Below are 23,019 nucleotides of genomic sequence, written 5' to 3'. Positions count from 1 at the left end.
TGCCTAGTGGCTTGCTGTACCGAGCCATGGCCCCTCCCTGTGCCTCCATATCCCTGCAACAAATATCTTGGCAAAGTGCTTCGAGATCCCTAGGAAGAAGGTGACAGAGCTAGTAGCAGCATTGTGAGAAATCCCAGAAAGCAGAGAGACAGCTTTGCCCCAGCCCTAGGGATGCAGTCCATTCCCCTAAGGAAAGAGAGGATCACCTGCAGGTGAGAGGCACGTGTGGCAGAGCTGGTCTTGGGTGGTGACACTATCACCCTGCCTAGGATGAGAATGCCAGCTCATGTGCTCTGCAGAAAACCTGCACCCACCTCAAAGGCTGGTGAGCTAACAGAGCACCTTCATCCCAGTCTCCCGTGATCCTTGGTTACCTACCAGGGATCTTTGACTGGCAAAAATAATTGCCTTCTACTGGTGGGCCATGCATGGAGGAGACCCCTGCAAGGACAGCAGCAGGTCCCAGCACCCAAAGGCAGTGGCGGGTCCATTCACAACTCCTGTACACAGACAGGTCCTTCAGGAAAGATCCAGATTCCTAAAAGTCCAACACAGGGACATTCACACTGTGAAGACTTCCTCTGACCTGAAGAAATTCAGGATAATTCTTGTACAATTTGAGGCCTATAAGGCTCCACTTGCTGACCACCACAGGGGGCAACAGATAAATCCCAGCTGGAGGAAGCTCCCTAGTGTGCAGCTAAGCATTCAGCCATAGGATCTGCAGCAGTCTCAGGGGCCAAGAACTCACCCTGACAACCCAAAGCAGATGGGCAGCAGGTCCACATAGGAAACACCAATGGCCTGAATGAGAAAAGACAAGCTATGGCTTATGAGCAGAATTTCTGCTGCAGCAGAATCTAAAGCAAACAGGATTGCCCCACTGGTCAATGATTTAGGACTAAAGAAAACAAGATCCTCCTGCCATGTGCTATGTGTCCAGGCTTCCAGGAAAGCTGCAGTTTGTTCTTTAGTCTCATCCCAAAACCAACAAGGAGCTATCAAGGCACTGCCTGTAACAACTGTGACTTCTACCCTCTCCAGCTGGGCAGCCCAGTGCAGAGCCAGCTCCTTTTGGAAGCCTTTGGGCACAGTTTTGAAGCAATGCTCCTCAATCCCACACTACATGAACTGTTCCCAGCAAGGGAACATCTGCTTGTATGATCAGCTACAAGAACTCTCAAGGATCACCAGACTGGTAGCAGCCACTGGATCACAGGAATTAATGGTTTTAGGCAATCACTGGCTGCAAGAGAGTAAGCAAGAATAAAAGCTCTGTCCAAGATGAACCTGAAATCCAGGTAGTCCCTTGTAAGCTGGCAACACAGCTGTCAGGTCCACAGGAGACCATGCAGAAGCTGGTCCTCCCAAAACCCCTGCACAGCACAGCACAGCTGGAAAGCTCTCTGTGTAAGTGGGTCCTGGGTTCAGCATCCTTTGCAAACTCAGCAGTATGCCACAGTCCTGGGGCAAGGATGTCCACAGCTGTCCCACATCTGACAGGGGACTGGTGTGGCAGAGCATACAGAGGGCCCAGTGCCACCAGCAGCATCCACTAAGCACAGGAGCTGCTGGGGCAGCCTGGAACTCGTGCTCAGCTGGGCACTGATGACTGGTGACAGGCTTTTCCTGGGCTCCCTTTAGTCCTTACAGGTTGCATGGAGATGCAGCTGTGGCACAGTGAAGAGTGAAGCCCCACACACCAAGCAGCAGAGTTCTGGGGGGCCTCCAGAGATGTGGTGGAGGTCTGAGACTCTCATGGTTGGTGGTGCTGAAGGTACTTCTCAGTCTTGTGATCCATGGCTCCGTGAGACAACGGCTGAACAGTGTGAAACATGCTTTCCTCTGCAGGCACAGCCTGCCCACTGTGCCTGTCCCAAAAGCCGTGTTACAGATCTCTCAAAAGCAACATGCTTTGACAGCAGAAGACAAATGGAACAGCATGGCTAGGGCTGTGGAATCACTTGGTGAGCTACAGGAAGCAGCATGTCACACACCTCTTCCTCCCTTGGGCAGCAGAGCACTGTAAATCAAGCAGAATTCCCATGGGCACCCTTGTCCCAGCAGAAACCAACAGTTCCTTTGCCAGGTCATTCCAGTGTGCTGCCACTTGAGCTGTCACCTCACACAGCCTGTTAGGGAGCGTGGCTCTTGGAAGGCAGGTTGGGCTTCCCCTAGCTGGGGGAACCTGCTGCTTCTGGCAGAGCAGCTCTGCTTTGCTGCCTAAGCAGCAACAACATCTGGAGCTTCCCTTGTCCTATGATCATTGCACTACAGTCAGGGGAGGAACCTCAAGAGTCTGGAGATGGAGGATGAGGTCTCTCATGCGAAGGTCCTTGTCTTGGTTTCCCCTCCTTGGCACATCCTAGCCAGGGTTTTACAAGTCATGAAATCCCAGAGAGGCCAGCAAAGGCCTGAACCTGTGATGCAGGTATGATCTGAAGCTTGTTGCACTGAATCAAGTCCCACTGTAAGCTGCAAGCACTTTAACTATATCTCCCAGGTCACCCAGGAGATCGTGGCCTACAAAGACCAAGCAGAATGAGACTGCAGGTGTCCGAGGGCCAGGTGGTGTCTTGTCACTGTCACTAGGAGCACCTTCCATCCTGAGGGATCCCAAAGCACTTTGCAATCTTCCATAAGGAATTGGCTTGAGTTAATGATAGGAAATGGGGCAACAGGCAGTGAAAATCTCCTCTCCAGCTGGTACTCCATGGATGCAGAATGGGGTTATCTGGGACACAGGGTTGGCAACTCCCCAAAGCTGCAGTGAACTTTGGGTAAGTGGTAGGACTCCAACCTAACATTGCAAGACACAGTGCCTCCAGCAGCTCAGTGCTCCCTCAAGACCGTTCTAGGTTCAGCTCTGGCTGAAGGAGAGCCCACCTACAGCATCACCAGCACCACTTCCTGCAGCACCCTTCTTTGTCCTTGAATGTTTCCCATCCAAGCACTGACCTGGCCCAATCCAGATTAGTTTATGAGATCTGAGAAGGTCACAGCTCGGAGGTGGTGTGAGGCTGCAGGTGGATTGTCATGCCAAACCACGCTGTCCCCTAACCCTGTAAATCGAGCTCTCCGCTGGCAACTTGAGGATGTTAAATCCCTGAGTATCCTCGCTAAGAGTGTGAGCTACAGGCAGCACGCTGGCACCGGCTCCTCCCGTCTGGGCCCTGTGTGTCATAGAACCATAGATGTTAGAGATGGAGAAGCCCATTAGGTCCCACTCCGTCCTTTCCCCCCCAGGGGCCAGTGCAGGATTGTTCCCTAGCGTCTCCTCCAGTCCCAGGCAGGCAGCTTCCACCCCCTGCTGTTGAGTCTTCCCTGTGTCTCTCAGACTGAGCTATGCAGGTTCCCTCCCTCCCTCCTACTCACTGTTCAGCAGGCTCTCGGGCCCCTTCTGCGTGTCCAGGTTGGGCTGGTTCTGTTGATTGTAAAATCGCAGCAGACACTGCTGGTTGCAGAAGTGTTTGATTTGCCCCCGCCAGTGGATGGTTTCCAGCAGCTTCCCCTGACGCTTGCAGGCATGGCACCGAGCTGCCTAAAGCCCGCATCAGCAGGAGAGAAACAACGAGTAACTAACCACACCCCCTCCGAGTGCAACACAACTCTCCAGTGAAAGGTGCACATCGCAAGGTGCAGTGAGCTTCCCCACAGCAGTGCCCTGCCAGTGCCAGCCAGGGACTCCAGCGGTGCGAACTTCTCCCAGCAGCACTGGCCGCGGATCCAGCACTGTGAGCTTCCTCAGTGCAGTGCTCTGTCTGGCAGGATCAGCTGGGGACTCCAGCTACGTGAGCTTCCCCGTAGCAGTGTCCCGTCATTGCCAGGCAGGACTCCAGCAGTGCCAGGTTCTCCGCAGCAGTGCCAGCCAGACTCCAGCAGTGCGAACTTCCTCAGTGCAATGCCCACTTATCTGGGTGCCGTGCCCACCACAGCACTTAGCACAAGCTGCCAGTGCCAATACTGACCTTGAAGTACCAGAGCAAGTATTTGCTTTTGCAGTCTTCACTACAGAAGTCCCAGGTGCTGCCCTCCAGCTGCTCGGTGACCGCCCGCTGGCAGGTCTGAGAACAGTAGGTGCAGGTGATGCAGCACAGGCCCAGGTTCTTGGTGAAATCCTGTTTGTAAAGAAGCACACACCCTGCGGAGAAACAATAGGAGTGAAACCTTCCCAGGATGAACTGGGGGCCTCCCTGACCCAAACATGACCAGAATCCAGGTCTGCGGAGACAACAGAGCACACGCAACACACTGTAGGGAACAATCCAGCACTGGCCCCTAGGGCTGGGATAAGATGGGACCTCACGGGGACTTGCCATCTCTCACCTCCATGCTTCTAGGAAGAGTCTGACTCCAACCTCCTGTGTGCAGGAACCCAGCAGGCAGGGCAAGGCCAGGTCAGGCCAGCCCAGACGCAAGAGCGTAGAAGTGCATGATGACAGGAGGAGCGGAGCTGCCACCTGCTGTCTCCCCAGCCCCCAGAGAGAGAAAAGCTGTGAGAAGGCCCTCCCCAAGGACACAATGAACGGTAAAGATCTTGCCCTAGGGCCTGGCTGGACAGCAAGCCATCCCCACAACAGTCCTCCCTTCACTGCATGGCAAGGCTCTTGCCCCAGGGCCTGGCTAAGACAATCTCCCCTCTGTTCCTCTCCATGCTCTCTTCTCCTCCCCCAGCATGGGCTGGCATGGGGGCTCTGCCTCTCCCACGCCTTCCCCAAGTACCTTCGCTGCAGAAGTTCTTCTCCACTCCAGAGAAACGGATCTTCTCATGCAGCAGCTTCTCCTGCTTGCAGTGTTCACACTGAGACACCACCCCACGCAGCCGCTTGAAGTCCTCGCAGCAGTCCTTGCAGCAGAACTGATACACCTTGTCCTGCCAAAGAGACCACAGCCAGGTCAGCCAGGCTGGCAGAAGGTTCCCACACTTATCAGGGAAGCCAGAAAAAGGCTACAGGGCTGAGTTAAGTCCCCAGCTCTCCTGGCACAGGATTTGGCAGGAGTGGTCTCCTCCCTCCTGCCCTTCTGACATCCAGCTGAACACCAGGAGTGCAGCCCTCACACAGTCTCCAGGCACATGTCTGCAGCTAAGGCATTCAGAGGCCTGGCAGAGGAGGAGCTCTGCTTAGAGCAGGGAGAGAAAGTATCCCAGAGGTTCTCAGCAGTGTTGGCCTCCACCTCAGCATCCCCCCGGGGGAAGTCCTCACCTGCCAGTCCAGGATCTCCGGCTTCCCGCTGAACAGATTGTGACAGTAATGGCAGTTGAGGTGGATCCCACCTTCCGGGCTGGTGCGCTGCAGGAGACAGAGACAGCTCATGGGGGGAGAGCAGCTGGAGGGCAGCAGGCACCTGCCTCACACTGCCACCACTGCCACCTCCTTCATGGCCTGCAGCCGGCCTGGCCCCTCAGACCTGCTGCCACCGTGGGGACTCGGTCAGTCCATCACATCTTGTCTCAAGCTCCTGGAGAGATGATTCTTGAGAGCAATTTCACTTTGCTTCCACTGTGCTGGGTCCAGCTCTTCTCAGGAAGGGAAGCTTTCAGACTGCCATGCTACTGGATTTGAAAACTTAAATGATGAGGGCTCTGTTACCTCTTCTGAGGATTTCTCTAAAAGTTCTTGAAGCACAGGTGCCTGATTTCTATTTTCAAGAAAATGCAACTTAAGAATTCAAGCAGCCTCTCATCCCATTTTCTGCTAGATTAATCTGCTAGATTAAACAGCAATTGGTGTCCTGTCCACAATACACTTAGCATTCGGTGCCTTATCCACAAGGATACATTTATTAATAAAGTCATTCCTGGTTTTCTTTCTGATAACTTCAGATAAGATGTTCTGCAAGTGCCTCAGTATAAGCGTTTTTCAAGCCCAAACTTCATTTTTGGGTTTTTCTTCAGAATACTTCTAATTTTTCTTAAGCATTGAAAATGAAGTGGACACTGATCCCCAAGAAGCCATTTTGAAACATTCTCTTCAGTGGTTTTTCTTTGACAAGTGTGTTCTGAGATCTGCCAACAAGACAATTCCTAACCCAGGTGATGCATGGGTTTACTCACATGTTTACAATGCTGATTTTCTATGGTAATAATTCAAGTTAGATGAATTAATGAAGTCCCAGTTGGGAAAAGGAGAAATGTTGCAACCATTTCTAAAATGGGTAGAAAGGAGGACCCTGGAAACAACTGAACTGTGCAGTGCCTGTGAAGATCATGGAACAGATCTTTCTAGAAGCTGTGCTGAGGCACATGGAGCACAGGAGGTGCCAACACAGCCAGCACAGGGCACCAAGGGCAAGCCCTGCCTGACCAACCTGGCTGTCTCCTCAATGGAGTGACTACATCAGCAGAGAAGCAAAGAGCTATGGGTGTGATCTCTCTGGACTTCTGCAAAGCCTTTGGCACAGTTCCCCACAACATCCTCCTCTCTAAACTGGAGAAAGATGATTTGATGGCTGGACTCCTTGGTGGATGAGGAATTTGGTTGGGTGTTTGCAGGCAGAAGGTAGTGGCCAAAAGTTCAGTGTCCAGATGGACATCAGTGACAAGTGCTGACCCTCAGGGACCTGTTTCATGTCCTCATCAGGGACACAGTGGATTGAGAGCACCCTCAGCAGGTTTGCAGATGACACCAAGCTGAGTTGTTCATTGAAGTGCCTGAGGGACACAGGGACAGCCAGAGGGACCTGGACAAGCCCCAGCAGTGGCCTGTGGGAATCCCATGAGGTTCAACAAGGCCAAGCACAAAGTGCTGCACCTGGGACAGAGCAACCCCAGTATTGACCCAGGATGGGGATGAGCAGATGGAGAGCAGCCCTGCAGAGAAGGACTCGGGGATGCTGGGGGATGGAGGCTGGATATGAGCTGGCAACATGAGCTCACAGCCCAGAAAGGCAGGAGTGTCCTGGGCTGCCCAAAAAGCAGCATCACCAGCAGGTCAAGGGAGAGGATTCTGCCCCTCTGCTCCACTCTGGTCAGACCCCACCTGCAGTGCTGCCTCCAGCTCTGGGGTCCCCAGCACAGGAAGGACATGGAGCTGTTGGAGAGAGTCCACAGGAGGGCCATAAAAATCACCAGAGGGTTGGAACAGTTCTCCTGTCAAGAAAGGCTGAGAGTTGGGATAATTCAGCTTGGAGATGGCTCTGGGGAGACCTTCTTGTGGCCTTTCAGTACTTAAAATGGGGCTTGTAAGTAAGATGGGAACACACATTTTAGCAGATCCTGTTGCAATAGGACAAGGGGTAATAGTTTTAACCTAAAAGAGAGCATATTGAGATGAGCTATTTTTCTTTCCTATGTGGGTGGTGAAACACTGGCACAGGTAGGTGCCCTAACCCTGGAAATATTCAAGATCAGATTAGACAGGGCTCTGAACAACCTGATCTTACTGAAGATGTCCCTGCTCATTGCAGGGGAGGCTGGCCCAGATGACATTTAAAGGTCCCTTTCAACCCAAACTGTTCTATGATTCAAGTCTTATGAAGTCTACAATGCTAAAAGCTCTATAGCTACACTACTCAGTGAAGGATTACATCAAGGATTCATAAAAAACCCCAAACAAACAAAAAGAAACCCACCAAAAACCCCCAACCAACCAAATGCCTCCCCTACTGCCAAATAAAAAGCCCCAAACAAACCAAATCTCAAAAAGAAATGTTGCACCTGTGGGTAACTAACTCTTACCTCTAGATTCTCTATGTTTTCTCAGGTGCCCAAGACATGTCCTGGCCTGAGTTTCTCAGGTCTTCCTGGCTGTTACCTTGTTCTTTGACAACTGTACAAAACTAATATTCTTGAAATTGCCTATGAATACCAGACATCTTACATATGCTGAAACTTAACATCAGAAGATTAAAAATCACCAGTCAAGCCTTTGAGGATTATTAAACAAGAGGTATCCAGGCCTGCTAGTTGTAAATTCTTAGACAATACGTCCTGGAAGACTTATGTTTCTCAGTGACACCTGGTGAGAGGGCAGCTCTGTGCCTTTCCACCCAGCTATCAGGGGTGCACTTGTGCTTTGCTGCCTTACCTGTGCACTCATAAGGCCACTCTACCCCAAAGCACTCATGCAGCACAGCTCTGCACTGCCCTCCTGCTGGGCATAACCTGACAGACAGAGTGAATCACAGCCCAGCTTATCCCAATAGAGGATGGGGAGATAGGGCCAAGACTGGGATTTGAGCAATCACAGTCACTTGCAACTCCTGTGCTCCAGAAGAGACTTTCTTAGGAGCCCTCCCTGAGGAGCTCAAGGAAGGTGGAACCCCTGCTTAGTGGAGGTATGAGCTCCATGGCCCAGCCCAGTATGAAGGATATTTCAGTACCTGGAATTTGGTCCAACAGCTGGGGCTGCAGAACTGGTAGACAACCCGGTCTGTCTTGTTGTAATAGCAGGGTTCAGATAAACTCTTTCTGCAGAAGCTGCAGGGTCTGGGGGGACCTGATGAAACAGACAGGAATTGTGAGGGCAGCAGCACAGGATGTGGGACTGGATTCTGAGGATGGCATGCAAGCTACTCACTCATCCTCAGTCTGACAAGCTATTAGTACAAAGCAAGGGACAAGAACAGCAGGAAACGAAGAGCACCAGATTCTGCTAGGACAGAAATGTTAAACAGATGGAGAGCAGAGTGGGTCACAGAAGTGATCCTGGCTCTATAGAAATTTGGACAAAACAGGTTGCAATACCTGTCCCACTCCTGGACAACCCAGTCCACCATGTAATGGGAAGGGCAATGCCAGCACAATCCAGCACCACAACTGTTCCCTGCATTCATTCTCAAGAACAGCAATGTACACTACCCTCTGTATTAAGATGTCTACATGCTGCAAGGGTTCCTCCCTCTGCACTTCCACTTGTCTCACTGGACTCTTCCCCCAGGCTTTTACCTTCTTTTCAGTCCCATCCACAAGCAATAAACAATACCAAGGAAGGAATTAAGTGGAGAGGTGATGATTCCCTCTACCCAGGTGCTCTTACCAACTAAGCCTGACTGCTTCACTTTGTGGGAGGTAGTGCAGCAGATGGAGCAGAACAGGCCCATCTTGCCACTGCGATCCACGTTGGGCAGCATGTCAAAGTTCTTGCACAGCGTCTTGCACCACATGCAGGGGTAGACCCGAGTGTTCTTCTGCAAACACAGAGCAGAACAGAGCTTCCAGGAGACCATCACAGCTGGCAAGGTCCAGCTACCACATCCCACCCCACTGCTGTATCCACTACAGGAGTGCTCTCCTACAGTGACCACCTGATGCCAGGGACAGGCTTACAGTCTGCAGATTCAGGTGGTGGTAGCAAAAAAAGCTGTCTTTGGCACTTCAACTCCTCATTTCAAGGGTAGCCTGGCAGGAATACAGAGTTTGGCAACCACTTCCAACACAGTTAAGTGAAAACTGCTCAGGCGACAGAGGAACATGCCCAGCTCAGCTTTAGGGAGACATCCAGAAGCCAGTCCATGCTAACTGCATATACCACTGTCACTCTACCACTAGTTCATGGACTTTCTGACCCATGCTTGGGTCCATAGTGGATCCCATGCAGATAAAATAAATTCTGTTTGCCTGCTTCAGAGTTTCCCCACAGCAATCTTGTATCTGCTTTGTCACCAATCAAAGACCAAGGGGATTCCAGTCACTTCCAGTCACCTGCTATTTAATACAATGCCCTGTGCCACACCAAGCAAAGTTGCTGTGTGCCCACAGAGACCCCCCCACCCCAGGCAGCTGCCCCCACCCACCTTCTTGTAACTGTTGAGACACGCAGAGTTGCAAAAGCGTTTTTGCTGGCCTTCATGGAAGAGGTACTCCAGGGGCAAGCCCTTGTTGTAGATATAAAGTCCACAGTTGTCACAGCAGTTCGTTTTCAGCCCCTTGGTGGCCCGGAACTTGGTGAAGCAGGCGTCACTGCAGATGCGGTGAACCACGTTCCCATTGCTGACCTCGTGCTGGATCTGCAGAGACATCACTGCTGTCACTCCCCAGACCACCACGGGCCTCCTCCCAATGCAGCTGTACCAATACAAGCATAGCCCTTGGGACAACAGGCACTAAAGCTCTGGGAAGTGCCATACTGGAAGCTGGCATGGACTCGTGGTGGACTCCCATGCCAAAAGCAGAGGAGCAACTGGGAGAGCAGAGTGGCAGGAAGCAGTGAGCCTCAGGGCAAAGAAAAGCTTGAGAGTGAGGCCTCACACCACAGGAAAACCTGGCAAATGCCCTGGTTTTGGCCAAGACTAAGTGCTGCAAGTCCTAAGCACTTCCTCCAGGACATGGGAAGACAAGGGATTCGTTTACCTCGCCAGGTTTGTGGCAAACACTGCAGCGGCTGGTGTCCGAGGCATCTGCAGACTGAGGTGCTGGTCTGTGCTGCTGGGCCTCGTAGAGGGAAAGGCAGACAGAGGTGCAGAACTCATGGAAAGAGCCACCTGAACCAATCTGGGCAACCACAGAGTCCTTGGTGTTCCAGATCTCCCTGGGGATCAGGAGGGGATGGGTTAGTGCAGGGACATGTGTGTCCTGCCATAAAGGGACAGGATGGCTGACTGCAATGCACAGGACTTTCTGGTGTCCCAAAAAGTTGGCAAGAACTGTCTCACAGCAGCTTCTGTCCTGGCCCAGGGGAGAGGTGTCTGAAGACAGAGCATGCAGGATGTTGTTTTGAGGGGAGGCCGGAATATGGGGCACTAAGTCTGGGGACAGGGAGGGAAAGCAAGAATGTGACAGGGATGTAAGGAGCATGGGATAGGCAGTGTGTGAAAGAAGACATGGACAGTGGGCAGGAGTGATGTGGCTGAACGAGGGCCATAGGAAGGGGACTGGCAGGAGAGCTGTGGAGCAGGTGAGTGGGGTCACAAGCACGGGAGCGCTGAGGAAAGGGGAATGAACACACACTTTTTGCAGAAGGTGCATATCTTCTTCCCAGGCGGCTTTTTTGAGAAGGTGGTGAGACAGGAGCTGGAGCAGAAGAGCTGAGGAAGCCCTTTTCGCTGGTAGGCAGTCTGGCCCTTCTGCAGGGGAGTCCTGCAGTTGGCACACGTCATCTTGGTGAAGGTGGAGCGGGCGGCTCGCTGCGCCATCTGCGCGCGCAGCGACATCCGAGTGGAGCGCCGCGTGCGGAAAGGGACGAAATCCTCGTCGTTGGGATCATCCACCATCGCATCAGAGTCTTCATCAGACACTGGAACTGCAGAGCAGCAGAGGAAGATCAGAAACCCCTCATTAGGAAGTGAGAAATTCTGCCGTGAGACACATGCTGGGATTTTCTGAGTCACCTTTCTAGAGCCCCTCTACGTACTTTGTTCCTATCTGGGTGGAATGATAAAGGGATCCTTAAAAGAAATTCTGTTGTAACTGGAGATGAATCAAGAGGTGTTTAAACAAACCAGGCTTAAATACAATTCCTGTCTAGGAAGTCATGATATGCCAAGGTTGAGCAGACGCCCAAAGTGTGAACATCTACCCTGTAAGAACTGTTAGACTGGAAAGGGAATGTGCTGATCACCAGATTCTAGCGCAGGCAGGCAATAAAGGAGCAACACACAAGTACTAGGGAATGGCAGGGTGACATTAAATATCTCAAAGAACAGACACTTCATGTACTTCTCCAGGAAAATCTCCAAAATGCCACCTGCATTCAGACAGCCTGCTCTCACAGAGAGAAAGGAAGAAAGTTCCTGTGTGAGGAGATGGAAGATGGATTTCCTGGGAACACCCCCCAGTCTCATCCTGTTACTTAGTGCTTGGTGCCCACACACCACTGTAAAAATACTACAACGCTCCCTGTTTTGACCTAAGTGCCCTGGGAAAGCAAGGCAAATATCCCAGGATGAAGGCTTGTGGACCTGTCCTGTGCAGAAGGGAAGTCTGCACGGAAGTTCCAGAGTTCCCACTGTACTCACACCATGAACTACCTAACCACAATGGATCTGGGCCATTCTCTCTGGCTGAAAACAGAGACTGGCCAACCCCAGTTACTCACTGCTCTCTGAGGAGTTCACAGTCTCAGTCCTGACAGTTTCTGATCTTCTGGGTCGTTCACTTCTTTTCTGCTCCTAGAAGACATTCAGAAAATAGTCAGGCTAACTAGCAGCTACCATGGACCCAGATTATGGTGAAGTTCCAAATTCTGGGATTTGCTTTCCCAGTACTTAGGCTGAAAATTGATAAAACTTCATGGACACCTGATCAGAGCTGGCAAGACAGAGGAGAGAGGGGAGTAGGCTTTTGAGAATGACATTTCAGCTGAGGGTAGCAGGGACACACTGAAGCCGCATTACAGCATAGTGGCAGTGCACAGGGATCATTCTGTCACAGGAGTCATGCAAACTCCTTTCCAGAAGGCTGACAAGACAGCCAGTGTCCCTCACAGAGTCTGACAACAGCCAGCCATGCTCTATGCTCCTGTACCATACATACTTGACTGCATTCTCCTCACCTTCTCAGCTGGCGGCTCGCTTCCCTTCCCAGACAGGCTTTCTCCTGGAACAGAAGCACAGAAGAAGCTTGCATCTAGCATCTTGCTTTTCTCCAACAGAAGAGCACAGGTGTTCTCCAAATGCAGCCACCCTTTGGGTCAGTCAGCACATGAAGCCTCAGCCTGTCCTGGCTATCAAGTACAGCTCTGGTGGTGGAAGGCTCCTAAACCCACCACCTGTAGCTGCAGATCAAACACACAGACTGGGAGGAGCCCTGTAAGGGGGAGACCTCCCTGCATGGGGGAGGCAGGCTGGGTGGGCAGTTAGTGCTTCTGACCAAGACTGAGCATCTCCTGGGGATGGCCAGCCTGGGCAGAGGAACTTTGCCTATTGGAAACACCTGTTGGTGACCCTCAGTTCCAGCAAAGACTCCAGCCCAGAAGAGAGTGAGCTAAGCTGATGTGCAGCCACAGCTTTACTGGGGAAGCCCCTTACTTCCACAAGCACCAAAAATCAGTTAAAGCCATGAAAGCTAGATCAAGAGCTTGTGCACACCAGAACATTATTCCCTTTACAAAAGAGGCTTTGACCAAATCTAGACCATCAGAAGAGTTGGCTATTTCCATAGCAGGGGATGAGCTGCAATGCAGAGCAGACCCCAGCTTCAGCAGTGTGTAGCTGGATGACCTCCTGAGCAAAAGGAAGCCAGGTTCTGCTGAGCCAACAACTTACCTGCTGGTGGTAAGGCTTCCTGTGCTTTGAGTACACTGTTTTCTTTAAGTGAGTTCTTCCCACTATCATCCCCTTCCTCTGCCCGGTTTTTCTCCACAGGCTCAGGGGGCAAAGCTGCAGTTCTGCTGTCTGGGCTCAGTCGCACCTCTGCCTCCCCTGCCAGCCCTTCCCTCTGCACAGGTGAGCTTTTCCTTGGTGCCTTCAACTTCATCTTCTTTGTTTGTTTAAGACTGATTTGGGGTGGGGGCACTGTGGGATTTGAGGACTGTGCTGTGGTTTCTTCCTTGGCCGGGGCACTGAGATCCCTGGAATCAGGGACAGGTTGTTGGGGTGATCCAGGGGCATTGTCACCAGACAGTGCAGGAATAGCAGCAGCACCATCTTCCTTTACATCCCCAGAACAATTTTTTGGTGCATCCTCCCCTTCTTTCCCTGTTTCTGGACCAATGCCTTCTCTAGATAAGGCAGAGGAGTCTGCCGGTCCACCTTCCACGTCCTGGGAAGGTTGTGCCTTACACAGCCCATCCAGACCCTCTGGTTTATCCACCAAGTCAGAGGTTTTACCCAAATCATCTAAGACACCAGGTTTCTCCAGCTTATCCAAGACACCAGGTTTATCTAGAACACAGTCATTTGATTTATTTAGTTCAGACTCGCTGTCTGCTTTCACTACAAGGTCCAAGTCCTCATCTGCAGTCATCTGTTTGGATTGATCCCAGCCAGGGGGCTGAACAACTGAAACTTCCTGGGTAGAAGCTGTTTGGGAGCCCAGGAGATCTTCACCAAACTCCATGTCAGCAGGGAGATCACCAATGAGTGGTTTGTCAGGCAAGGACAGGGGGTCCAAGGATCCTGAAAATTCACTGGAATCCATTTAGAAGATGGCAACTGGAAATGAGAGAGAGACTCGCAAGTTAATGAAAAGCAGTCTAACATAGAACATGAACTGTCCACTCTTCTGAACACTGCTGGAGTAAAACAAGGCCCAGGAATGCTGCCAGGCCAGAACCAGGACACCAGACAGCAGCAGGTGAATCACCTCTACTTGGGAGGGTACAAAAGTCAGCAGCAGGATGCAGTAGTTTGGTATTACAGACCTTTGGGAACTCTACAGCCCTCACACACCTCACCACAGCACAGCAAAGAAACTTGCTTATGCTAAATGACACACTGGGGCATCAGAAATAGCTCGAGCACCAATTCAGGAGGCTCCACACCAATGTTCTGTGGTAATATCACCAGCCCTGTCTTCTTCTCTATCCAAATAATCTGGTCTGTTCTTTCTCCTGGTCTGTTCTTATGGAGCTAGCACATTTTTAATTTTTAAAATATCTTTTTTTCTCTTAAACATAGAGGCAGAAATAACTCCCTTCAAACCCTGAAGTGTGAGTCTTAACAAGATAGAGGATGACAACATGCATTAATCTTGTCAGAGGACAGATGTAAACAATGTTACAGTATAACTACAGCTACTGCATAACCCCAAAAATACCTAGGCTAATATTCAGACATGGAACAATTGGAAAAGCTTAAGTTAGAACTAGGAGGAGTTCTGGAGAGTGGCAAGAAGAAAGGTGGTAAAGCTCTGATGTTAAAAGCAGTCATAAGAAGAACAAGTAGCAAGATAGAACAAGCAATGCAGAGTCAGGAAAAAACCCAATGTGAGTTTGCAGGGCACAAACAGTGACTGGAACAGGAAGGTGTGATGCAGACTGAACCTCAGGGGGAAAGTTACAGCCCAGCTCCTCATGGTTGACATCATCATAAGACAGAAGGGTCAAGACTTCGAGATGAGGCAAGTAATATGGCCCAAAACTGAATTACACCCCCACAAGGAGCTAATGGTTGACAAACCCAAAGAGGGAAAGGGAGAAGGAGCTGGAGTCTGCAAGTGGGAAGGCAGTGTAAGACTTGAAGTAACATTGTGTCCCCAAGCAGGCTCTAAATACACACTACAAAAAAGGTACTAGAATCAAATTATATGGCAACAACCTAGCCCTTCCTATCAGAGTAATTCCAATTCTAAATTTAGCACTGTTTTAAGCCCTGAATGAGAAGACACAGTACTTTTGTTTATTTGGGCTTACTGCAGGCATTCATTGATGATGGCTGTTTAACTCTTTTTTCATATCCTTCCCTCTGAAAGGACAAGCAAATTTTCACTCACAAATTATTTGCTCAGAACTAAACAGAACATACTTGGACAGAGAAGGCAGCCAGCTTCTGAAACTTAGACAAGCAGGAATTTAATTAAATCATATCCAACAACTGGATTTCAAAGCCACCCCCTCCTTATTTTATCTAAATACACAGTAATGTTTTCTGTTTCCTGGTGGCAGATAAAGCACTGTTCCCACAAACCCAATCAGAAACTAAAGCAAATGTAATCTTTAGAAATGCTCAGCAAGATTCATCCCCAAAGAGTTTGGTGTTTCTGTTCACTTTTAGTTACAAGATGAGACAAAACTTTTAGAATAAGCCAATTCCAGAGCAATGCAGGGTCTAACACATATTTTAGGTTAGATGACAGAGAGAAGAAAAAAAGTGAAATAGAAACAGACATCTGAAAGAAAGGTCCCAAGGATTTGAAGCAGATGAGAACCCCTCTAAGATGATAAACATAGTTTTTTCCTTCTGCTCAAGATATCCCTCACCCAGTTTCACAGACAGACTGCTGACCCTACAATAATAAGCAAAAAAACCTCAAGGCATCCAGATGAAGAAGGAAAATTTATTTATAGGTATACTTAACAGAGCTAACATACCCCTCAGAATGACCTCAGACACTTTGCACAAGTTTGCCATGAACCACTAAGGTCACACTCCTAAAGTAATTCCCACTTCCAGCTGGCCTAGTCTTTGCTCGGTAGAAATAGACCCTGGAAACATCTGGAGCATAAGAAATCCATTTGGGCATTCCCTCCCAGAGCATAATGCAAGCAGCCATCTACAAACTTGTCCTGTAACTCATGTTACAAGTGGGCCAAAGGCATCTGGTTTAACAGTGTCCACTGCTTTCAAACTTTGGGTGATACAATGCAAGACAAAACTCTGACTTATTGGCAATGTCCTTGACCAACAGAAAAGCCTGAAAGAGAAGAAGTATTCTGCAGACTAAGGCAACTCCAAACTATCATGCTGTGGCTGGAACAGACCCCTCTGCAGAGGCAGGGCTGCAGTAAGAGCACTCACTCACACGCTCTGTTTGGAAGCAGAGCCCCTGTGCTCAAGGTCCTGTCCCCTCTCATCAGCTCTGTCTGAATCTTCCCAGCAGAACAGCTCACACCTTCTGCAGAAGGAACCAAAGCTTCTTCTTAGGCTGTGCAAAGCTAAGGACTGCTGCAGTCAGTCCAGTGAAAGGACCATGTACTCAAATATCCTGTTCCTATTCACACCAAGAATGGATACCTGGGGAGAGAGTATAAGAAACACAACTAACAGGATGTTCCTCTTCAGCATATCCCCCAGTCAAGGACTCAGCTGTGAAAGAACAACTTGGCTTGAGCTGCACTGACAATGTCCCTGTTAAGAGTCTGTACCAGGCAAATCCTCTGTGAATATGCCTAATCCCACTTTGAACCAATTTATACTTCGGACCTCCTAAAATTCCAGTGGTTTTAAGTCCTGCAGTTTAACATTCAGGCTTTAGAAGTATTTTCCTTTTGTTTATTTTCAACCTGCTGCAGCAGAGCTCCAAGGTGATACAGGGCAGATGAATGCCAACTCTTGATATATTTAAAAGAATCTGGAAAAGCTGTGGAGTTAAGAGATGAGGCTGGGCCCAAGGTGATGCTGACAAACAGTGTGAGTGGGAAAGCACAGACTGTCCCTGACAATGAATTCTTTATAGTGGCTTTCAACTACCAGCTGATAAGAATGAGGAAGGAGGCTCTCAAAATAGGAAAGAACGGTATTTTCCAGTTCTGTGGGTTGCTCTGAAATCAAACTCAATCTGAAGAAATTAGAGCTGCTCTGCTGCAGCAAGGTAAGAAGCTCTACTTCTGTCTGCCCCAGGCAGTCAGATTTGTCTGGGCCTTCTGCTGAGCTTCACAGTGAGTTAAGCTGCAAACAGAGCGTGCACTTTATCTCTGGTAAAGTCTTTTCTCACCTTCCACACCAGAAACAGAATAGCTTATTGTTTCTGGCAGGTGCTGAAATGATACACCACAAGTTATCACCTTTCTTATCCAGAACCAGCTAATGCACAGCTCAGTCGCTGGGGTTTGGTCACTGGTCTGCTCAAATCTTCCTCTTTTCCAGCCCCATAACTGGCAGCAAGGAGAGTACAGGGCAACATGACTTGGCCAAACCAAGAGGAGGCAGTGTGCTGAAATCCTGCACTGAACAGCATATACAACTGCTCCATTTGGGAACTCCTCACTGAGGAGTGAGTACTCCCTGGAGTATTCAGTAAGAGATATATTCTTGGGAAGAACAAGTTGAAGGAGCAAAGTCTCTTGCACAACAGCCTGCAGCAGAATGCTTCTCAGGTAGCAAGTAAGCATTCCCAAAGAAGTGATGGGACAGCTGGGGGTCCTCCCCAAGCGTGCAGGACTGGCACAGAACACAACACCGATGGCCAAACCCAGTACCTGGGACTGCCAGACCTGCCCAGCTCTTTCTGCCAGAGAGGGGCACGTGGGATCTTCTCTCAGATCTGAAAGCTCAAAGGGCAACATCTCTGCCAGGACACTTAAGCACATCCAAGTGCCTACCTGGGACTTTATCCAGCTTATTAAAGACAACAGTGGTGCTGTAACTCAGGTAACCATTAGCAGGGGAATATGTGGCCTACCTACAGAAATGAGGATCTAAAAAAAAAAAAAAAAAAAAAATCCCACAGCCATGCAGTTACTGCTCTCCTCTAGCAAAGGAACAGGAACTTCTTGGGTGTCTGTCCTGGACTTCTGTTCATGGATATGTATTCACATTTTCAATACTTTTGAAGGCTGAAGGATTAGCTTTTCCACTATTAGAGATAATGTGAAATATGAATATAATTAACTAGTAACTATAAAAGACACTTAAATCAACACTTCAGCCACCTCCCATCTACAAGGTCTGTAAGACTTAAGCAGAGCTCTGGAAGAAGCTTCTATTTTTTGTGCCAAATTTTGGAACAAACAGTAACACTCCACCTAGTATTTCTCAACAAAAATACTGGCAATACACAGTTCAATCAATAAAACATCAAGAAAATACTATCATATCGTACCAGCATGGTTTCAGTAAACATATCTTCATCAACAATATTATGCTTTGAGTGGTGAGTACCGCAGAAGCCAGCTTCTCTGCTGTGACTTATCTGAGTTTATCTGGACAGCTGATAGCATTCTAAATTCAAGCACTGCAAACCTTTATTACATACTGGCTAACTCACTTCAACACAAATGAATTTACAAAGAATCACCAGTAAGATAAGCACACTACTGTGGACCATGTTTCAGTCCAGTCAAACTTCTCCAGAAAGGAGCAGAAAGGATTTTGTTACTTACTAGTGTTTTTGGAGAGGCAGATCTCTGAGCTGCAAACTCAAAGAGCACAAAGCCCACTTGGTGACATTCAGTACAGTGCTACTTGCACACAGTGCCATCTTAGACCATCACTGTCTCATTCTTGGCTATTGTCTATAATTGATAACACTTATTGGAAGAGTCGAGATGGTTCAAATAAAAAAAAAATCTGACACAGTAACACAAGAATCCTACTGCTTTATGAGTCAGCCATGGTTTAGAAAACACCCTCCAGGGCTAAACCTATTTTGTTCCCTGAGAAAAAACAGAGAGACATGACCATCTCAAAAAAATCACAAAATCAGAAGATCTACAGCAGACAACTCCTTAGAGATACGGACAGATGCACACAAGGACACAAAAAGCTGGAAATCAAAGCTGGACAAGTTCATAAACACATGATTAGACAAGTGACCATGGGATCTGTAAACCCTCAGTGACTTGGAGGTTTTACATGCAGTGACTCACTCCAAGTCAGCCACAGCTCCTGCAGATGCCCTTGGTCAAGCCCTCGTGCTTTGCAGGCAGGGTTTGGTGAACACTGTCCCACCTCCTAATGCATGAGTGGTTCTCAATCAGTGCAAACTGCAGCAGCTTTCACCACATCCCCTTCAGGCCAGTCTTCACGTGTGACTGGGACTGTCTACACAACTGTAACTGGTACACAGGGGAAAAATGGGACTTTCCAGAATCTCACCAGCAGCATCGAGACTCCAGCAATTGTTTTTTGATAGTCCCAAAGCCAGGAAAGGAGATCATCACTAGATTCTCCTACAGCAGGAGCCCCAGCTCAGGGCTGCAGGCCTCAAATGTAGGGTCACAGCCACCCTGAACCCAGAAAGCCTAAATCCTCCAGCACTGAGCAGCTGGGGCTGCAACACACAGCCATGAGTCTCCTGTAAATTCCTCAAAGGTAGGAATGACCAAACTGCATTTTGAGCTTGCATTCCAGAAAGTTCACCTCAGTTTCAAGAAAGTATAAGGACAATTTTCAGAAATCTCACAGAATTGCCTGGAATTAGGTTCACCAGGAGAATCCCTGCAACACTTCAAGTAAAACTGACAATATTCCTCAATCTCAGCATTATCTGCTGCTAACCACAGCAGTAAATGCTAAGACAGGCAACAGGAGCACCCTCATCCATCCAGAATGCCATCCTGGCAGCAGTTTGAAATGGCTTGGATCCCCTCACGTCCTGTAAGACCAGGATCTCCCAAAGCACTAAGTGTCAAGGCTTTGCAACAGAGAAAAGAGTAACAAGTCTAAGTACACCCTTACAGCAATGCTATCTGGAGAGCAATTCAGCTTCAAGAACCAACTCCACTGAGCCATCAATTCCAAGAGAAAATTCTCCGGTGGTTGTACAGCCAAAATACTGTTAAATGCTGGGGAAAGGGGTGAGTGGGTAAAAATGCTTTGGAAGTACTATCAGAAGCACAAGAAAAAAGGCTTGGAGGTACAACATGCTTGAGCAGTGTGTGTCCAAACTGCCTTAATGATATCAAGGCAATGATTAAAAAATACAGAAGACCTGGAAGTGGTAAAAAACAGACGGTCATCAGGTCTGTCTACCTGTTGCCCAAATGCTGCAGGAAGGCAGCAGAACACCTGACAAAGTGTTCTGGCACATCCCACAAGCAGCTGGAGAGGACAGCTGCATGGACAGCAGGTGACTCTCCAGAGGAGTGCTGCTGCCTGGGAACAGGCCACAGACTGCCTGGAGGTCCTCAAACCCCAACTGGACAAAGCCCTGAACAACAAGGACTCGAGTCAGCTTTGCTGTGAGCAGATCAGTAGGACCAGACATTTCTAGAGGTCCCTTACAACCCAAATCCATCAGTGGCTCTGTGAATAAACCTTACCGCACAGGGAAGAGAGAGAAAACAAAAGGGCAGAGTCTCTGAGAGGATCTATCTTTGAAGGCAAAACATGTAATTTTCCTAAAGAGGCCCTGCAGAGCCAAAATACTGGAATAACAGTGTGAGCTGTCTCCTCTGCCTCACTGACAGCCCCAGATCCCTCTGCAAGGTGCCTGCCACCAAGGTGCTGCAAAGGGATTTCAGTGTTGGGAGGCCTCACCTCACATGCAGCTCTTCAGACTGGCCCTGGGCAAGGCTGTGTTGAGCAGAGCAATGTTTCACCTCACCTAGAGACCAACTCCTTGTCCCTTGGGCTGCCCTGGGCCAGCAGAGCAGACTCACAGCAATGGCCAGGAGACAGCAGAGCCCATGGCCAGCAGGACTGTGAGGATGGTCTCACTGACATTTCCTGATGTGTACCATCAGCAGAGGAGGAAGTTAATAAAACACTACAGAGACTAAAACACAAATCCAGTCAAATCCTTAGCACTGTCTCTGCTAAACTAACGAATGCATTGTCACAGCTGTAACCTATTCCATACTTCCAGTGGATGGCTTTGACCACAACCCTTCTGCAGCAAGGCCTCTGCCAGCACATCTGTGTCCATCAGTTGTGCATCCCAGCATCACTGACCACAAGACATGACAAGGATATCATACAAGGGGCTTTGCCCCCAAAGTGAGGCCATGGGCTCAGCCTGGGCCCTTGCTCTGGCTGCCAGAGATGTGGAAGAATCTGGTGTTACTCACTGTCATCCTCCAAAGCAAGGGCACTCACAGGGAGAGGGATGTGAGCAGGTGCAGAGAGAAAAAGAGGCTGTGCAAATATGCACTATGGAGCTGTGAGGCTCAGGCTAGTCATTACAGCTCTGTAGGCTGTGGATATTCCTTTCATAAGGTTGAGCTCACAATAACAACAGGGCTATGCTCTTATCACCGGCTTTGATCCCAGGCTAGGCAGGGTTAGGTGAGAAAATGCAGATTAAAAGTTTTCTTGGGGATTGCAGCTGCAATGAAAAGGAAAAGGAGTTACAGCCTAGAACAAAAGCCATACCTGGAAGCACAGCAGGAGCAGAGGAGAGCACAAATGAAGCAGCTCTCATGCTCATCAAAAGAGGCTAAAGGAACCATCCTTCAGCATTCAGTTGAAAATCCTACCCCCCACCATCACCCGACACGTCCAGCGCTGCCTCTGCCCACACAAGCATATCTGATGCCAGGGCCTTTTCCCATGCTGGGCACACACCACAGCCAGCTCCGGCCTCGCCAGGCCTGCCTCCACCTCTAGAACCACACAGGAGGTTCTTGATGCTCCCCAGGGCACCTTGTTCACAGCTGCACTGCCCGCACGGGGAGGCTGCAGCAGATTGGAGCTTCCCAGAGCAGCCCAAGGCCGCTCCAGCCCCGCGGGGCTGCACCTTCCCCTCACGGGGCAGCACACGGTGCCCAGGGACACGCACCCCCAGCAGGCCTTGAGGAGGCTCCAGACGCCCCCACACAGGGGAAGGCTGGCAGAAAGGTTATCCAGTGCACAGAGCAGCAGCTGCTGAGCCCCACAGACTGTGCTCCTGCGTGTGGCCACAACACCATGGAGGCTGAGCCCCTGGGGACACAGCGAGAGCCGAGCCCGGGCGGGTGCCAGGGCAGAGGCTGCCGGGGCCGTCAGCTGTCACTGCCCAGCACAGCCCCTCAGCAAGGGCAGGATCTGCTGGGCTGAGCACTTCAGGGCCTCCCAGGAGCCATGGACCCTGGCCCAGCCTGGGCTGGGGGGCACAGCCAACCCTGCCCCCCGCGCCCCCCTGTGCCAGCCCACACCAGGGACGGGCGCCAGGCTGGCGCTCCCCATCCATCGCAGGGGAGCCAGAGACCACCTCCCACAGCAGGGGAAGGATCGCACTGGGGTCTCCATGGAAGCAGGGTGGGAATGAGGGTCAGGCTGGTGGGCTCGCCAGCCACAGAAGGGGGACGCAGAGCCCAGACCCCTCCCCAAAAGGATTAAGGGTCGCACGATCCCCCCACTGCAGGGGGCAAGGGGTGAGCTCTGCACCAGGTGGGATGGGGGTCACATGGGCGCTCCCCGTTCATTCCGGTGGCTCCAGAGACCATCCCCGCTCCAGAGCGAGGGCCCACGGGGGTCTCCATGGAACCGAGGCGGGGATGGGGGCCAGGCAAGTGCGTTCCCCAGCCATACCGGGAGGGGTGCAGAGACCACCGCCTCCCCCGCACTGCAGAGCGAGTGGCACTGGAATCTCCATTGGACCGGAGCTGCAAGGGGTGGGGGTCAGGCTGGGGCTCCCCATCCACCCCGAGGGAGCCCACAGCCCAGATCCCCCAAAAGGGGCGAGGGTCGCACAGCGCCCCCCCCCCACCCGGGACCCGCCGCAGGGCGCCCCCAAGCGGCCGCCACGGGAAGGGGGCGAGCGGCACCGGCCACGCCCCCTCGTGGGGGTAGACCACGCCCCCTCCCGCCAGGCGCGCACCCCCCCCGGGGGGCTCACCCCCC

The 23,019-nt window shown here is 50.5% G+C and overlaps 2 protein-coding genes across 4 annotated transcripts in view; one reads left to right on the top strand and one right to left on the bottom strand.

The window, feature by feature from the left end:
- Positions 1-23,019, bottom strand: part of ZMYM3 (zinc finger MYM-type containing 3) — a 31,489-nt gene that overhangs the window by 8,204 nt on the left and 266 nt on the right. For 2 of the 3 annotated variants that reach the window (XM_039717627.1, XM_039717628.1), the window contains exons 2-13: positions 13,144-14,031; positions 12,432-12,475; positions 11,976-12,048; positions 10,889-11,180; positions 10,292-10,469; positions 9,736-9,948; positions 8,979-9,129; positions 8,323-8,438; positions 5,205-5,291; positions 4,723-4,873; positions 3,969-4,141; positions 3,376-3,541 (exon numbers count right to left, since the gene is read on the bottom strand). In XM_039717627.1, the coding sequence (XP_039573561.1) occupies positions 3,376-3,541; positions 3,969-4,141; positions 4,723-4,873; positions 5,205-5,291; positions 8,323-8,438; positions 8,979-9,129; positions 9,736-9,948; positions 10,292-10,469; positions 10,889-11,180; positions 11,976-12,048; positions 12,432-12,475; positions 13,144-14,017 (2,518 nt within the window). In that variant the 5' untranslated portion in view covers positions 14,018-14,031. Of the gene's footprint in view, positions 1-3,375; positions 3,542-3,968; positions 4,142-4,722; positions 4,874-5,204; positions 5,292-8,322; positions 8,439-8,978; positions 9,130-9,735; positions 9,949-10,291; positions 10,470-10,888; positions 11,181-11,975; positions 12,049-12,431; positions 12,476-13,143; positions 16,334-23,019 lie in introns of those variants that run through there. The other variant, XM_039717629.1, reaches the window with a different exon arrangement.
- The window catches only part of LOC120506112 (basic salivary proline-rich protein 2-like), a 2,182-nt gene continuing 1,836 nt past the window's right edge, over positions 22,674-23,019 (top strand). The window contains exon 1 of the mRNA XM_039717262.1: positions 22,674-22,964. Within this exon, the coding sequence (XP_039573196.1) occupies positions 22,674-22,964 (291 nt within the window). The remainder of the gene's footprint in view (positions 22,965-23,019) is intronic.

Source organism: Passer montanus, unplaced genomic scaffold (genome assembly GCF_014805655.1).
Source record: "Passer montanus isolate IOZ18808 unplaced genomic scaffold, ASM1480565v1 scaffold38, whole genome shotgun sequence".
In the NCBI taxonomy this organism is placed as follows: Eukaryota; Metazoa; Chordata; class Aves; order Passeriformes; family Passeridae; genus Passer; species Passer montanus.
Note: the sequence above shows the minus strand (reverse complement) of the source record. Positions and strands in the feature narration are given on the sequence as shown.